The 18,719-nt window shown below is 34.8% G+C and overlaps 1 protein-coding gene across 8 annotated transcripts in view; it reads right to left on the bottom strand.

Annotated features, from left to right (window-relative positions):
* The window catches only part of ZMYM4 (zinc finger MYM-type containing 4), a 158,924-nt gene that overhangs the window by 46,482 nt on the left and 93,723 nt on the right, over nucleotides 1-18,719 (bottom strand). For 4 of the 8 annotated variants that reach the window (XM_075996460.1, XM_012765248.2, XM_075996470.1 and 1 more), the window contains exons 4-7: nucleotides 16,996-17,057; nucleotides 16,469-16,639; nucleotides 9,193-9,277; nucleotides 8,697-8,952 (exon numbers count right to left, since the gene is read on the bottom strand). In XM_075996460.1, coding sequence (XP_075852575.1) covers nucleotides 8,697-8,952; nucleotides 9,193-9,277; nucleotides 16,469-16,639; nucleotides 16,996-17,057 — 574 coding nt within the window. Of the gene's footprint in view, nucleotides 1-8,696; nucleotides 8,953-9,192; nucleotides 9,278-10,933; nucleotides 11,046-11,887; nucleotides 12,099-16,468; nucleotides 16,640-16,995; nucleotides 17,058-18,437; nucleotides 18,621-18,719 lie in introns of those variants that run through there. The other 4 variants (XM_012765259.3, XM_075996492.1, XM_012765255.2 and 1 more) reach the window with 3 other exon arrangements.

Genomic DNA, 18,719 nt, shown 5'->3' with positions numbered 1-18,719 from the left:
CTAATCCACAGCAAAGCCCTAATGCTCTTCAATTCTATGAAGGCTGAGAGAGATGAGACGGCAGTAGAAGAAAAGTTTAAAGCCAGCAGAGGTTAGCTCATGAAGTTTAAGGAAAGAGGTCATCTCCATAACATAAAACTGCAAGGTGAGGCAGCAAGCGCTGATGTAGAAGCTGCAGCAAGTTTATCCAGATGATACAGCTAAGATCATTGATCAAAGTGGCTATACCAAATAGATCTTTCAATGTAAGAGAAAAATTGTATTTAGCCTTAAATATACAAGCCATATATTAGAAGATGCCATCCAGGACTTTCATAGGTAGAGAAGTCTTTAAAGCTTCAAAAGACAGGCTCTCTTATTAGAGGCTAATGTAGCTGGTGACTTTAACTTGAAGCCAATGCTCATTTACCACACGAAAATCCCAGGGCCCTTAACCACTTAGGTACCGCGCTCACCAGCCGCAAAACCTTGCCCGCAGCTAGCACTTAGTCCACACCATAGTTTATGCTGTGCATTGATGACAAATCTGTTTTGCTCTTGTGTAATGAGGAAAGCTTTAAAGCACTGAAAGCCTGTTTTGCTTTACAGGCAGCTTTACTTGTAATGTAAATCAGAATAGGTAACATATACATATATGTTTTCTTATGTTATTTTTAAATGTTCACAATTTTATTTTGATAAATGAAAAATTAGAAAAGTCATATCATGGCTGTCGGCTAAAGTCGCTGTGCGTGTTCATCTGTGGCTATCAACTATAGTCGACGCTCGGCTGTGCGCGTTCACCTATGGCTATCTAGTATAGTCGATGCTGGTATCGAATTGGTTAAGAATTATGCTAAATCTACTCTGCCTGTGCTCTATAATGGAACAACAAAACCTGGATGACAACACATCTGTTTACAGCAAGGTTGAGTATTTTAAGCACACTATTGTGACCTCCTGCTCAGAAAAAAGATTCCACTCAAAATATTACTGCTCACTGGCAATGTACCTGATTACCCACCCAAGAGTTCTGATGGAGATGTATAAGGAGATTAAAGTTGGGTTCATGCCTGCTAACACAACATCCATTCTGCACCCCATGGATCAAGGAGTAATTCCAACTTTCAAGTCTTATTATTTAAGAAATACATTTTATAAGGTGATAGATGCATAGACAGTGATTCCTCTGATGGATCTGGGCAAAGTAAATTGAAAACCTGAAAAGGATTCACCATTCACAATGTCATTAAGAACATTCATGATTCATGGGAGGAGGTACAAATATCAACATTAACAGTAGTTTGGAAGAAGTTTGTTTCAATTGTCATAGATGACTTTGAGGGGTTCAAGACTTTAATGGAAGAAGTAACTACAGATGTAGTAGAAATAGCAAGAGAACTAGAATTAGAACTGGAGTCTGTCTGAACATGTGACTGAATTGCTGCAAACTCATGATAAAACTTGAATGGATGTGGAGCTGCTTCTTATAATGAGCAAAGAAATGGTTTCTTGAGATGGAATCTATTCCTGTTGAAGATGCTATGAACATTGCTGAAATGACAACAAAGGATTTAGAATGTTATACAAACTTAATTGCTAATGCAGCAGCAGGGTTTGAGAGGACTCACTCTAACTTTGAAAGATCTCCTGTGGGTAAAATGCTATCAAACCATTGCATGCTACAGAGAAATCTTTTGTGAAGAGTCATTCAATGCAGCAAACTTCACTGTTATATTTTAAGAAATTGCCACAGCCACCCCAACCTTTAGCAACCACTGCCCTGATGAGTCAGAAACCATCAACAATGAGGCAACGTGCCCACCTAAGGACACCAAAAAACAAAAAAACAATGAGGCAAGACTCACCAGCAAAAAGATTAGGACTCACTAAAAGTTCAGATGGTTGTTAGCATTTTTTAGCAATAAAGTATTTTAAATTAAGGTATGTACTTTTTTTTTTTTTTTTTAGAAACAATGCTACTGCACTTAATAGACTATAGTGTAAGGTAAGCATAACTTCTACATGCACTGGGAAACCAACCAGTTCACCTGACGTGCTTTATTGAGATTTGTGCTTTATTGAAGTAGTCTGGAACTGAATCAGTATCTCTATATCTCTAAGGTAGTCCTGCACAAATATCTTGGCTTCCATAAAAGATAACAGTAAACATAATGGGAAATTACAATGAGGAACACCTGATATTATGCTATACTGTAATACACAACTCAATACCTTGTCATCTTCCATACTTAGCACCTCTAGACTGCCTTGTTTTCTGTATTTTCTTGCCTTTACAGCATTTTAAAAAACTAAGTTTTAGCCGAGCGTGGTGGCTCATGCCTGTAATCCTAGCACTCTGGGAGGCCGAGGCGGGTGGATTGCTCGAGGTCAGGAGTTCAAAACCAGCCTGAGCCAAGAGCGAGACCCCGTCTCTACTATAAATAGAAAGAAATTAACTGACCAACTAAAAATATATATACAAAAAATTAACCGGGCATGGTGGCGCATGCCTGTAGTCCTAGCTACTTGGGAGGCTGAGGCAGAAGGATTGCTTGAGCCGAGGAGTTTGAGGTTGCTGTGAGCGAGGCTGATGCCACGGCACTCACTCTAGCCTAGGCAACAAAGCGAGAATCTGTCTCAAAAAAAAAAATTAAAAAAAACCCTAAGTTTTAATGTATTTCATACTGAGCAGTTGTGCTGAGCCAGACAATAGTTAAATCCTGATTCAAGATATAGTCCATGTATATGCCCAAGGAGCTCACAGTTACTGGGACAAATAGATAAATAATTTATAAAATATTGTAAAAGAACAATTCTTAAAATTAATAGTATAAATAATTTTGAAAAATATATGAATATTGTACTACAGAAATATAAATGAAGAAATAATTATTTCAGATCATATGTGACATGAAAGGCCAAAAAAGGGTGACATTTTAGCTATACCTTAAATAGGAGTTTTCTACAAGGTTAAGGATATAAGGATTAGGAGCACCATGGAACAAGACAATGAAAATATAAAAGTAGGTATTTTTTACTGCTCTCAGTATGCTTACAGTCCAGTTAGATTACATTTTTTTTTTTTTTTTTTTTGAGACAGAGTCTCACTTTGTTGCCCAGGCTACCGTGAGTGCCGTGCCGTGGCGTCAGCCTAGCTCACAGCAACCTCAAACTCCTGGGCTCAAGTGATCCTGCTGCCATCCTGCTGCCTCAGCCTCCCAAATAGCTAGGACTACAGGCATGCGCCACCATGCCTGGCTAATTTTTTCTATATATATTAGTTCTATATACATTAGTTTCTATATATATTAGTTGGCCATTAGTTCTATATATATTGTTTCTATATATATTAGTTGGCCATATATATTAGACGGGGTCTCGCTCTTGCTCAGGTTGGTTTCAAACTCCTGAACTCAAACGATCCGCCCGCCTCGGTCTCCCACAGAACTAGGATTACAGGAGTGAGCCACCGCACTAGGCCTAGATTACATTTTATCGTAGCAGATTAGATCTTATGCCAGAATGAGAAACAGCAATCTCATTCCAGTTACTGAAAATTCAGAAATGGAACATACAATCCAGAAACAGTTACTTCTTTGAATAACATTATACCAAGAAGCTGGCTTTTCTAACAGTATTAACAAAATTATTCTCAAATTACCTCTTTTATATAGAATTTGACATAGCTACTTTTTTTTTTTTTTGAGACAGAGTCTCGCTTTCTTGCCCAGGCTAGAGTGAGTGCCGTGGCGTCAGCCTAGCTCACAGCAACCTCAAACTCCTGGGCTCAAGGGATCCTCCTACCTCAGCCTCCCGAGTAGCTGGGACTACAGGCACGAGCCACCATGCCCGGCTGATTATATATATATTATTAGTTAGCCAATTAATTTCTTTCTATTTTTATGGTAGAGACGGGGTCTCGCTCAGGCTGGTTTTGAACTCCTGACCTTGAGCAATCCGCCCGCCTCGGCCTCCCAGAGTGCTAGGATTACAGGTGTGAGCCACCGCCCCGGCCGACATAGCTTTTTAAAAAACAAATTATAAGGCCCCTGCTATTAAGGAAATCTAAAAATTAAATGACAACCAAAATATTTTCAAGTTTTAGGTTATGTTCATGGCTAAAAGATATGGTTAACAGAAGATTAATAAATATAAAATTGTTATTCTGAACAGCTACTGAGTTTCTTTTAACCAAAGTGCTACTGCTATATTTCTATTAGTCTACAAAAATGGCAGTAGCTAACATGAAGGAAATCTTTTCTATGTCTGCCTATTCAAATTAAACTGAAACCTTTCTTACAGGAACTGATTTACAAATTAAACTTGTTTGACCATATAGACGATGGTCAATGCATGTGCTGAAATTAACCAGTTATGTGACTCTGAGCAAATCTTTTAGCTTCTTTGAATTTAATTTTCTTATATTTTAAGAAAATAGGTGCAGTGGCTCATGCCTGTAATCCTAGCACTCTGGGAGGCCGAAGCGGGCGGATTGCTCGAGGTCAGGAGTTCGAAACCAGCCTGAGCAAGAGCGAGACCCCGTCTCTACTATAAATAGAAAGAAATTAATTGGTCAACTAATATATATAGCTGGGCATGGTGGCACATGTCTGTAGTCCCAGCTACTCCGGAGGCTGAGGCAGCAGGACTGCTTGAGCCCAGGAGTTTGAGGTTGCTGTGAGCTAGGCTGATGCCATGGCACTCTAGCCGGGCAACAAAGGAGACTCTCAAAAAAAAAAAAAAGAGAGAGAGAGAGAGAGAGAGAGAGAGAGAGAAAGAAAAGAAAAGAAAACACATCCAGGTACATCCAATTCAGCAATTTTACACTCAGATAAACCAGATTATACCAAACTATTGCAACAAATGTATAAACAAGAGGGGTAAAAAGGGAAGGAAGGGTAAAATGGTGAATAGGAAATGAAAGGGTACTTCAAGAAGTAAATTGGAGTACATAGAAAAAACTGATCAGTGGTTGAGGACTGAAGCAACAAGAGAAAAAGGTACTATGCAAAATGAGAAGGAGGTAAAAAAGTATTAATAAGAAAGCAAATGAAGAAGAAAAGGCTGAGGAGATATGCAGGTAAGAAGTACCTGAAAGACCAGAATGGGGTGAATGAAAAAAAGTAAGTAATAAAAAAACAGTAAAAGAATAAGTGAATGAAAGGTAGAACAGTAAAGAGTCAAGGAATAACAGGTTTAGAAAAACGGAAATTTTGTTGGATAATGGATAAAACCAAGTATCACAAGAGAAATGTAATCTTAAAGAACAAACGAATTACATAAGATTAAGATATAGATAAGATGACATGCAGGTAAAAATAACCTGTCTCTACACAAAACTAAGGCAAAGGGACATGATAAATTTAGATGAAGAGTAACGTGTGCAAACAAGAATAATAAATAAAAAACCAGAAAAAGCACATATATATTAAAACTTATCAGAGTTTTATATGGCCATTCTGAAAGTAACTGATAAATCTCTGGAAAAAAAAATCTATGACTATTATTATAAAAGGAGAAACACCACTGAAATTTTAGAGATTCTTGATCCCTAACATAAGAATTAAATAAAGAAGCATAAAAGGAAGTTGTCATGTGAAATCATTTCATGGCAAACTATGAAACAAGAAAAAAAATTTATGAATAGTATATTTTTCAAGCTGACTTAATCTTAGAATCCCACGATGAATACTGGAATACAGAAATTAGAGACGTGATATATATCTAAGTACTTATTTTTAAACACGTTTTACAATTCAAACAGTTAAATGAAGTCTATTTTTACTAAACTTCCAAAAACATTGTGTGGAAACCAGTTAATAATTTCAGCATTTAAAGTGCAACCATAAAGTAGTAGGAATAGCTTTTTTAAGTCAGAATCATCAGACAGATAGATAAATAAAACTGAATATTTACCATGTACAACATGATGTTTTGATGTACAGGCTAACTATCCCTAATCTGAAAATGCAAAATGCTCCCAAAATCTGAAACTTTTTTGAGCATTAACATGATGCTCAAAAGGAAATGTTCACAGGTGCATTTCAGATTTCGAATTTTCTGATTAGAGATGCTCCACCAGTGAATATGTATAATGCAAATATTCCAAACTGAAAAAATCTGGAATCTGACATACTTCTGGTCCCAAGCACTTAGTATCAGCATTACTCAACCTGTACATATACATTGTGGAATACTAAATCTAGCTAATTAACATAAGCATTACCTCATATAGTTATAATTTTTGTGATTGAGAACATTTTATACCTACTCTCTTAGCATTTTTCAAGTATACAATTTATTATTACCTATAGTCACCATATTGTACAATAGAGCTCTTGAACTTTATTCTTCCTAATTGAAATTGTGTAACTTTTGACCCACATTTCCCAGCACCTTCCCCAACTATCTCCTCATGGTTTATATTCAAATGAAATAAATAAAAGGAAAATAAGCCAAAATCTATCACTCAAAATAGCCTTGGGATACTACTTATTCTAACAATGACAACATAACTCAAAGATATATATTTTTTATCTGGGCATGGTCACTCACGCCTGTAATCCCAGCACTTTGGGAGGCCAAGGTGGGAGGATCACTTGAGGTCAGAATTTTTTTTTTTTTTTTTTTTTTTTTTGAGACAGAGTCTCACTTTGTTGCCCGGGCTAGAGTGAGTGCCGTGGCGTCAGCCTAGCTCACAGCAACCTCAAACTCCTGGGCTCGAGTGATCCTTCTGCCTCAGCCTCCCGGGTAGCTGGGACTACAGGCATGCGCCACCATGCCCGGCTAATTTTTTATATATATATATCAGTTGGCCAATTAATTTCTTTCTATTTATAGTAGAGACGGGGTCTCGCTCAGGCTGGTTTTGAACTCCTGACCTTGAGCAATCCGCCCGCCTCGGCCTCCCAAGAGCTAGGATTACAGGCGTGAGCCACAGCGCCCGGCCTTGAGGTCAGAATTTTAAAAGCTATCCTGGGCAACACGGCGATATCCCATCTCTACAAAAATATTTTTCAAAAATAAAAAAAATTTTTAAAAAGGTATATTTTTTAAAGCTTTCCTTTTAGAAATTCCCTCACCAAAGAAATTGTAAGTCACAAAATACCAATCTTATTTATTCAAATTTCATTTTGAACAAAAATTGATATGAAGTTTTTTAACTTACCTTTTAATCAATATACATTATTCTAAATGACTTATAGCTACATGTGAACATTAAATAGACCCTAGGGGATAAAAATTTGATAGCACTGAAACTATTCAAAAGATTGTGTTGATTGTATTAGCTTAAAAGAAAATCCCAAAACAAAAGTTGCAGAAATTTTTGTTGCTGTTCTTTTAAACAGCAGCAATGTTACAAAGAAAATAGAACTTCCAAAGGAAACTAAAGTCCAATCTACACTTGGACACATAATTTATGGTATGTATGTAAACTACTATTTTACTAATTCAAATATAACCAAAATTCGCCCTTTCAGTTTCAAAGAAATGAAGCATAAAGGATGTGCATATAGGCCAGGCGCTGTGGCTCACGCCTGTAATCCTAGCTCTTGGGAGGCCGAGGCGGGCGGATTGCTCAAGGTCAGGAGTTCAAAACCAGCCTGAGCAAGAGCGAGACCCCGTCTCTACTATAAACAGAAAGAAATTAATTGGCCAACTGATATATATAAAAAAAAAAAAAAAATTAGCCGGGCATGGTGGCACATGCCTGTAGTCCCAGCTACTCGGGAGGCTGAGGCAGAAGGATCGCTTGAGCCCAGGAGTTTGAGGTTGCTGTGAGCTAGGCTGACGCCACGGCACTCACTCTAGCCTGGACAACAAAAGTGAGACTCTGTCTCAAAAAAAAAAAAAAAAAAAAAAAAAGGATGTGCATATAACTTACTTCCAGAAAAGCTTCTAACCATATTCAAATTTCTTTTAAAAGTCTCTTATCTAACTGAATCAGAAGAGGGAGTAACTTTTTCCCTTTTTAGACAGAGAAAAGGCTGCATTCTACGTGAGGAATTACAAACACTAATCCATAAAGTAATAAATAAATCAGTTTGAGTAGCTTGATAATAAAAAGCCAACATGTTTCAAAATGAGAACATTTTTCCTCTTTTCTGACTTATTTAAACAGCTTCTAACAATCACCTTATAAAATTATTCAAAGTTAGTTCATATTCTTCAAATATATCAAGACCTTATTATAGTCATATGAGCATACCCTTTTTTGTTATTAAACATTGCAATGAACACTCTGAAGCAGTTCAGAGATATTGAGAAGATAAACATTGGAAGCCATTTAAAGTTTTAAAAAATTTAAATAAATTCTAATTATGTAATAAGAAATATAACAAATATTTGTTGAATTTAAATATCTATTGCCTACAGTTACAAGATAAAATACTGTAGTAATATAATACCCGTTAATGTGTACTTTCTACAAGGCATCTCAATTAACAAGAATGGAAGGATTGGTTTCAAAAACACTTTTTAAAAGGCACAATATTTAAAGCTTAAAAAAAAAAAAAAAAGCTGAGTGCTAAGCACCCAGAAAACACTAAAAGCAACAACTGAAAGTACACTGAAAATAACGTGGTATTTCTCAAAAAAAACAAAAAACAAAAAAAACACAGACACATAGAAAATTAAACATAATACATGAGCTAAAAAACAAAGTATATGTTAAAAGAAAGAAAATGAAAAGATAATTTAGAATTCTGCTATACTTTGAGCAACTTGAACAAGTTTTCTTGGTGAGAGGAGGTGGTGGGCGGGCAGACGGAACTGTATATCCAGTGAGGCACAGTGTAGAGCAGAACAGCTGAGTAGACCCTTTCCTCTGATAAGCAGTTTGCCCCTTTTGTAGGATTTTTTTACAACCAGAACAGGAAACTCGAACAGCAGTGGCTGGAACTGAAGGAAGCATTTTATTCATGCCAGATGATGCCAGTGAGGGCTGAAAGCCAGTAGTCAACTGTGGAGCTTTTAAAAAAAACAAATTGAAAGAAAAAAATGTTTTATTTTTTACCATGAGTTTCACGTATGCATTTTCTTTCTCTTCTAGAACTAGTCTCGAAACCCAATAGTAATTATGCAATATAGAATTAAAAGACATTCTAAATGGGCAGAGAGAACTGCCTAAATTATTAATACAAATAGAACTTCCTCTCATTCATATTAGTCAAAATAAATACAATTCATTTATTCAGGTCTGTTGCTTACCAAGAGGGCTGCCACTGACTGAAAACACAGCACTAATTTTCAGTTCCCCCTCTTGAGTTTTTTGCTGTTGGCCATGACTATACTCCTTTAAAAAAGAAAAAAATAAATAAATACACAGAGGAAAGAATAAATTACCTAAAGACATTCAGACATTCAAGACATTTTACTATTGCTATATAGAGGTCAAAAATGTTTACAACATTAACATTAATAAAAAGTAATAAAATACAAACAGCAAACTATAATTACAATACAGGTATGTTTGTATATGCTGGGAGATTAAGAGGAAAAAATGAAAGTAGCTATCTAATTAGCCTTTGGCACCATGGCACTACCAGATACTTATGAATTATTTTTGAAAATTTTACAGTATCATAAGTTACCGTTTATTATAAAAGTAATACACAATCACTTAGAAAATTTAGATAAGTAGAAATCAGAAAAAAATTCTAATCATATTTTCATCACCCCAAAACAACCACTGTTATTCTTTGGGTATATTTCTTTCCAGTCTTTTCCCCTCCTCTATTCAGAGGTCTTATTTCTTTATATACTTGTAATTATACTAAATATACCATTCTTAAAAACTAATGTTTTACTCACTTCAATCATTTGAACTTTTGCATATTATTTATTACCTCTTACTCCAAAATAACTTCTAATGGCTAAATAAACCAGCATTTCTAAAATTGGAGTCCAAGAATCCCTGAGGTCTAAGCAGTCCGAAAATTCTATTAAAGTATTTTTTAAATTGTTTTTATTTCAATGATTTTTAAGTGCATTTTAAGTCATGAATAACTATCATATAACTGAATTCTGTAAGTTTTCAGTGCTATTGTTTGCTTTTTACAATTATACTATTGAATTGTGAAATCAGTAAGTAAAAGATTTAACTTTTACTTTAATGTACTTTGAGTTCAGTGTTTATCACACTGAAACTTGCAAAACCCTGCAAAACTCCTTCTTGGAATTCTGAGGCATCTCAGATGTTTCTTCTTTTTTGTGGTGGGGGTGTCAGCACATTACTCCAGTTTGAGAAATACAAGTAAGTATTATTTAAGAGACATATCAGACTATAGAGATGTGACTGGGGTTAGGTGAGAGAGACATCTGCCTCAGACACAAAATTAAGAAGTTGTCAAAAACCTCAATAATCATGATGGTATTGTCACACAGTATTTTTAAAATTCAAAATTTATGCAAAAATCTACACTGAACAAAATATCAGAACATTAAATAAAGACAGGATCAGTATTACTAGTTTTTTTCCTTTTGCCTCAGGCTCCAGTAGTCTTGCACGGCACTGAGATTATATAACCACAACTGAAAGTTGGTCCACTTAATATTTCAACACATTTCGTACAATCAATAATGCCATGATGAATATCTTTGTGAATACTCATACTCCCATATTCAGGATTATGTCCTAAGGAAAGGATTCTCAATTACTAGGTTAAAAGGTACATAGTAAAGGTTTGATACATAAAGGCAGATTATCCCCCCCCTAAAAAAACTGTCCTTAATCATATATACTCCAGCAATTTATGAAAAAAGGCCATTTAAAAGTCTTTCTCCAGTTTCAATTTCAGATCTTTTTTTATGTTCATTTACAAAAGTGCATTATAATGTAACATTAACCCTGAGTAGCATGTTATTAACATTTCCTCAACATGTACTTTGAGTTAAAAACTTTATGTACTGAAATTTCTATTTTTATGCCAAAAAATCTGACAATCTTTACCTTTGTGATTTCTTCTATCTCTTACAAAGTTTTAGTTCCATAATAAAATAATAAGAAAGTGGTTTCATTGTTTATAATACAGTCCTTTAATCCAGGGGTCAGCAAACTTTATCTGCAAAGGGCCAGATAGTAAATATTTTCGACTTTGCAGGCTATATGGTCTCTGTCCCAGCTACTCAATTCTGCCCTGATAGAGCAAAAGTACCCATAGACAATATGTAAATTAATGAATGTGGCAATGTTCAAATAAAATTTTATTTATAAAAGCAGTAGGTGGAAAAACAAAAACAAAACAAAAAATGGGTGGGTTGGATTTAGCCCACCACTGATAATTTGCCAACCCCTGCTTTAGTCCATTTATAATTTATTCATTTTGACATATAATTAACATTTTTCTTTTTCTTTCTCTAAACAAATAGTGAATTCCTTTCATTTGCCATTGATGTATCAAATTCCTGAAAATGTCTATTTTCAGGCTATCTCTTCTATATCATTATCAGACTGACTAATCTTATGATGATATTACACTCTCCTTATGAAACTAACTATGGGATGTTTAACAATTTTATAGGGTTTGTCACTATCAACCACTCCAACTATTTTTTTAGAATCTATGTGTAATAAATCTGTATATGTGCATGTTTACTATTCTCCTTCAAAACTCCAGAACCTAACCATTAGTATTTTCATCAGAATTGTATCAAACTATACCTTAATTTAAAAATCACTGACATATTCAAAATATTTCTTACATTTTAAAAAATGGCCTCTCCATTCAAGTTGTCTTTTATCTGACATAGTTTTTGCTTACTGCTGAGAATAGTATCTCTCTTTCATTTTATCATCTGAGAAATTGATTTATAGAAATATTGCTATCTTCTATATAACCATAATTCAACTAGGTACTCCACTAAACTTCCATGACTTCTATAATTCTCCAATAAAGATCCTTACCAGCAAATGATGATAATTTATCTCCCCTTTTCCATTATTTTTTCTTCTAATTTCTTTAACATGTATTGGGTTGAAAATCCAAAGTTAAATAATAATGCTGACATCAGTAATCTGTATTCTTTTAGTAATTATTAACAGAAGGTTTCCATCATTTTACTTTCAAATTCAATGACTGTTATTGATCTGAAGTAGTATTTCCTTACCATGATCAAGAGAGTATCTATTATAAGAAATGCATAATGAATTACATGAGATGTCTTTTTTTTGCATCTAATAAAGTGACTATATAGACATTCTTACTTGACCTGCTGATGAAATATATGCATTAAAGACTTTCTAATTTTGAATAATCCTGACATTCCTTTGTTATATAGTAATTATAAAGCAAATTTCCAGTAAATAAAAAATTTATTTTAATTTCAGAAAACTCTAGAAATAATCAATATTCATTGGCATACATTAATAGTCTCTAGTCAGCTCTCTTTTTTTTTTTCCCCCACAAACCCAAAGGTCAGAGTCACCTCTCTTTATCCTCTGTGACAGCTACTCCAAACTTCTGATCCATTCCTTAAGCCTCTAGTACATATTACTTATGTAATATAGTAAAAAATATATATAATAATTACTGTTTGTATCTTCCATAATACCTTCAAGTTTAAGGCAGAATCATGTTTGGTTTACATTTGTATTCCCCCATGATAACTATAAATATTTGATAAACAAATCAGTCACTAGCAAATAATGAATAAAAAAATGTTTTTTGAGAAATATCTGACTAATGACCCAAAAGCTTTCAAAAGCAGAAAAACACAAGTGTCAAAAACAAAATAACAAAATCCTTTACCAATACTTTCACCTTCCCTTTGTTTACCACAACTGAAGATCCACATTAATATCCCAGAAGGTATTTTAGAAATAAAGAACAGATTCTATAAGCCAAATTAACTTAACATAACTAAACAAAGCCCCAACATCTGAATTACTGCATTCTACTTTCCATGATTGTATTAATCACTATTATAACAATTAGTTCATTTGCTTTCCCATCTTAATCTATTTATTTCAATGAGAGATTACAGATTAGCTCTCCCTCTATTATTATGAGCAAGAAGAAAAAATCATGATTTTAATATTATATTTATTGAGTGTCTAGTTTTTAGAACCTATAGAAAAGGAGAAAAGGGAAAATGAGGTCTCTGGATTTCTTTAAGTTTCTATTTTAAAACCTTCTCTAGGCATTTTAAAAAAAACTAAACTTTTATTTACAGAAAGATTGGTAGACTAATAAAAATAAGACTTTAATTATGACCCCACAGATGACTGACTCCTTCATGGCCATGTGGCCTTGAGTGACTAACTTAATCTCTACGAATCTCAGCTCCCTCATCTACAAATGTGGTTAATATCCTCTACTCTGGCCATCTTAAAGGATTGTTAGGAGGATGAAGCAATGCAATACATGTAGAAGTATCTATAACTGTAAAAATACTACATAAAATAATAATATAGTAACATGCAAGGAGATTAGAATGAAGAAATGAAATTGGGAAGCCACATAGTGTTACACCAGTAACAGAGGCAGGAGGATGACAACTGACAAATCCAGAAAATTGTTAACCGAAGAAATAACCCAGAGCAAATGGGTATCAGAAGTTAAATATATGTACATACATTTCAGCACCTTAGTGACTGATTTATAGAGGAAAGTAAAGAAATTAAGGCCAAAATGAATTGTGTAAAAAAAGAGATTTAGGAAGTGAGCTGAAAAGCAAAACTACTAAGTTTAAATACACAGAAAAGCCAACAGAGGTTTTGAAAAGGTGTCATGAGCTAAAGTTATGATTTTAGTGAACCATAAGAAAAGTTAATAGTAACTGATAGTCAAAAGTAAAGACTGACCACAACTATAAAATCTATCAGTATTCTATGAGTGTTAATAGTACTGCTTTTGAAACTAATAACACACTGGAATTCCCTTTTCTGAGTCCACAGGAAATGAATAAGAGTAAATTAAAGCATCATGCAGTACTGAAAAGCAAGGAATATAGATTTCCAATGGCCATGGAGGAGAAAAGCCTGAAAGAACAAGACAATGAAGAAGAGGGGTAACAGAAGGAGGAGGAGGGAACGGGAAGAGGGAGGAGGAGGGTGAAGGAAGGGGAGAGGCGCAAATACAAAAAAAAAAGAACCAGGTACCTATAGTTTATAATATAAGCTCCTGGAGGGAATTTATAGAAGAATTATCAAAGGTCTGATCCTACAGGATTAGTATGGCTGACAACAGAGAGGAATGATCAGGGAAAACCTAGCTTTATCCATTCACATGCAGGAACTACCTTACTGTGGATGAGGATAAAGAACACTTTTGGATCTTATGCCAAGGGCCTACTGACATTACTGCCCGGTTCTTGAGCCCAATCAATCAGGTGTTGAGCCTCTGGGAGAAGTCCCTCCCCATAATCATGATGAAATGTCATATTTAACATTTCATAATTTTGAATGAGCATATAAAAACGTAGGTGGTGTTTCTATCCATTCCATCCTATTTATATTCTCTACCCACTGCAACCTCTGATTGTTTTTGAAAACAATAATTCTAACAACCTTCCCAATGCCCTATACCCCCATCGTATTTGGTCTTTGCTATAACTGCCATTTTGTCCCAAGGAAGTGTCACTGGGTCATGTATAAAAGAGATGCCTTTGGTACCCTGCCAACATTATGATTTCTTATGGATTTCCCATGTCCAGGAAAAGAGACACAAGGCCTGCCCTGTATACAGAGATGGTTGTAATGGTTGTAGTCCTTCTGAGGACATATACTGATATAAGAACTTTCCCTGGGTGTTGGGATATCTATTTATACTTAATTCAGATATCCAAGATCTCCATTTTACCTGCTTCTATAAACATGATTTCAATTTACTTCCTATTCAAGTATTTTCATATTCCTTCTACTGATGTCTTCTTTTTTTTTTTTTTTTTGAGACAGAGTCTCACTCTGTTGCCCCGGCTAGAGTGCCATGGCATCAGCCTAGCTCAAAGCAACCTCAAATTCCTGGACTCAAGCAATCCTTCTGCCGCAGCCTCCCGAGTAGCTGGGATTACAGACATATGCCACACGGCTAATTTTTTCTATTTTTGGTAGAGGCAAAGTCTCGCTCTTGTTCAGGCTGGTCTCGAACTCCTGAGCTCAAACATTCAGCCTCAGCCCGCCTTGGCCTCCCAGAGTAATAGTAATAGGATGATAGGCGTGAGTCACCGCGCCCGGCCTGTTGTCTTCTTTATAGCAGCTACACTCATATCCATCCAACACCTACAGCTTTACCATCACTACCCTAATACATCTACCTTCCACTGGCCATCATGGAATTCTTGCTTAACTGAGCATCAATCTGACTTGTATTAATCACCTACCTCTATAATCACCGATTCTTCCATTTCCTTACTCTAAAATAGTGCTTCTCAATAGCAGATGATTTTTTTTACAATTAGCAGGGGAGCAGGTTGCTACTGGCATCTAGGTAAAGGCCAAGAATGCTGTTAAACATCCTGCAATGCACAAGACAACTCCTCACAACAAAGAACTATATGGCCCAAAATGTCAATGGTGTCAAGTTTGAGAAATCCTGTTCAAAGAAACCAGAATGAAAAATGCTCTTCCACAGAAGTCTCACATTCTCAACCCCCCTAATAGAAAGATAAGAACATGTAAGCTTTTTCAAGATCAAATGTCATCTCAGATAAATATCTAATTCATACTATCTTTATTTCTCATCCTTTGAATTCATGGCATCTGTAAAAAACATAGACTACCCTCAAGTAATTATTGCTATTGTGTACTCTTGGACCTCTCTACATTTCAAAATGATCACAACATCTAATATAATTTCTTTCTTCTATTCCAACCACTGCAATGTCATTAACTGCATGAATAATTTAGCTGATTTCAGAATGTTACAGTTATAAGACCTCTATGACTTTTACCTCCAGAGCAACCTTGAAATAGCAGAGCACTACCCTTACCTTTATTACTCACAGAACTCAAACTTGAAATCATGTATCACTCATCAAAGCCTCCTTTACCTTCTACCCACTAATCCAATGAACTGGTTCTTCAATCAATTAACCTTTCCAAAGATAATCTGTCCATTATCTCTTTCTGAAAAATATTTAAATCCACAAATAGCCTGTATTTCATTAGCAGTAACTGCAAAAGGTTTATTATTGTATATGAACTCAATCACACCAGACTCACAAACTACCATAAAACCTTCAGCCATATTCATGACATGTATCTAAAATCCTTGAAGACTCACCCTTTCCCTAATCATGCATTGAAATGCATTGCAAAAATCACAGTGGTATTAAGAAACTAAGATGATTAAAAGCCTTTATTACTACTCAGAAAAAGTTTCATATAACTCTTATTCATGCCTTACAAGGTAATTCAAATCACCTCAACCTTCTTCAACAGTGTCCTTTTACCCTGTCAACAAACCTTTTAAGTACTTCCTCTCTCAAATGAATAATTCAATGTGTGGAACAAAAAGAAGGGGGAAAAAAAAGATGAAATGTTTACTTGAGCATTGTCAGGTTCATCTTTAATTTTGTCTAGTAGTCCCTGCTGTGGTGCCATTGCTTTGTCATACTCATCATCCAAAGGTTCTTCTTTAATTCTAATATTTGATGCAAAGGAATTCCCCAGTTCCGAACCAATGGAATCTTTATTGGCAAATGGGTAGCTGGAATCCTAAAACACAATATAAAGGATTAATAAATATTCAGATTTTAAAATTCTTCTTCTTCAGGTTTAACACCCAAAGAAAGCTCATTGGAAATGAAGAACTCTATGGACATTCATTAGAGTTCCTATGCTAAAAGTAAATGTTCTATAGGTCTAAATACCAAAAACAAATAAAGTACCTAAGAGCTGAGGCTTTTTAGAATGTCTCCAAAGATGTCCTTACCCAAATAATAATGTAAATTAAAAAAAAATAATAATCAGCGCTCTACCTAACACATATAGTCATAGTTCAGAAAGTGACATAAAGAAAAACTTGACACTTGCCACAGATACAGCAATCTACATACACACTGAAAACTTACCCTAAAGTTTGTTTCTGGGGTTTGTGGTAAATGGGTATGTAATGTTTCTTCAACTTGATTAGCTATTGAAAGAAAAAAAAAAAACAAACAAACACATGTATATGAATAACAAATCTTAGAAAGAGTGACCTCAAAAGCTATCATTTGATAATCACCTCTCTTTTCCAACAAAGATGCTCATTAGAGTGAACTGGGTCCCCAAAACACCCAAAAGGTATTTTCACTCAAAGTTCTGCACAATCTGGCCCCACCAAACTCTTAGCCTTACCCCATATTTTTTTCCTTGCTCAAACCTAAATAAAGTGGTTACTTTGTTCACTATGCTTTGAAAATTACTTGTGTTTGTTCTCTCCTATTTCCAATTATTCTATTCCAAGTCTCCTCTGTCTATCCTAATCTTTGTATAGTTTTCCAGAGTTAGCTCGGTTCAAAATTCACCTCCTCTATAAAACCTTCCCTATTCACTAAGTTAAAAATCATCTCTCTCCTAAATATCCCTAAACCACACTGTTTCAGTTATCTGAAAGAAATCTTTACTCCTGTATGACAAACTCTTCTAATTATAAATTGTCTTTAATTATAAATTATATCTTATACTATTCACCTGGTCATTGACACTTTTACTACCTGACTTCTCGTGCCCCTTCTATTACTACATATTATGTTTCTTGAGAAAAACAACTCTCTAACTTTCAATATTCTTTGTAGGGAGTATTGAAAATATATATTGAATCATATATATTGAAAAACTTGGTATACCCTTGCACAGCCTTGCACATAATGAATACTCAAAATAGTTATTCTTTTTAACAATACTGGTTTGTTCTTTCCACCATGTTTCCTAGCATTGGCAGAAGAAATATAAGGATTGGTATAGTATGCTTGCTTTCCTTCACATCTGTTGAACATTTATTGAAAGATTACTATTTTCACTACATCAGGTTAGACCCCAAGAATACAAAGATGAATAAGATAGTATCTGCCTTTAGAAACTCCTACACTAGTAAGTGAGGTAAAACAAACAGAGAACTATAATATTGTATAAGTACTATAAATAATGAGGCATGAACCAAATGTTGTGGAAATATAGATAAGGAAATAATTCATTATTGATGTAGAGCAGTTAGGATTGACAACAGAGTAGAAGAGGTTAATGAGTCAGGCATTATTGGATAAGAAGTACTTTTACAGGCACATATATAAAAAGAGAAAATAACATGCAGGCAAATGGAACAGCAGGAGGAAAGGAAAGCATAGGAGAAAATATATGATATATTCAAGAATGTTAACTGGAGCTGAAGTATAGGGTACACTGGGCAAAGAGGCTCAAGAGGTGCCTCAAGAAACTATTAAAACATAAACTAGAAATGCTATTTCTATTAGGGAAAAAACCTCCCTAATTTGGACTAATTGGTGGGACAGCAGTTTGAATTAGTGCTTACAGCACAAAGAAGTTAAATCCAACTTCAGGTTCCAATGTTCAACCAAAGAAAATGAACAGGTGATTCAAGTATCTTGCCTTCTCATCAAAATATTGCAATCAGGGGAGGGAGAAATGAGGTTTAGAGCTACTTTTTCAACCATTTATACCATTACCAAAAGTAACGGGGAGAAATTCAGTCATTCTGCAAAGAACAAGGATAAAAGAAAAATGACAAGATTACAATGAATTTAACTGTTCATACTTCACTTAACATCAAAAGCAGTAAAAACTGTATTATTAT

The sequence above is a fragment of the Microcebus murinus genome, chromosome 2 (genome assembly GCF_040939455.1).
Source record: "Microcebus murinus isolate Inina chromosome 2, M.murinus_Inina_mat1.0, whole genome shotgun sequence".
NCBI classification, from domain to species: Eukaryota; Metazoa; Chordata; class Mammalia; order Primates; family Cheirogaleidae; genus Microcebus; species Microcebus murinus.
This window is presented reverse-complemented; position numbering and strand designations above follow the sequence as displayed.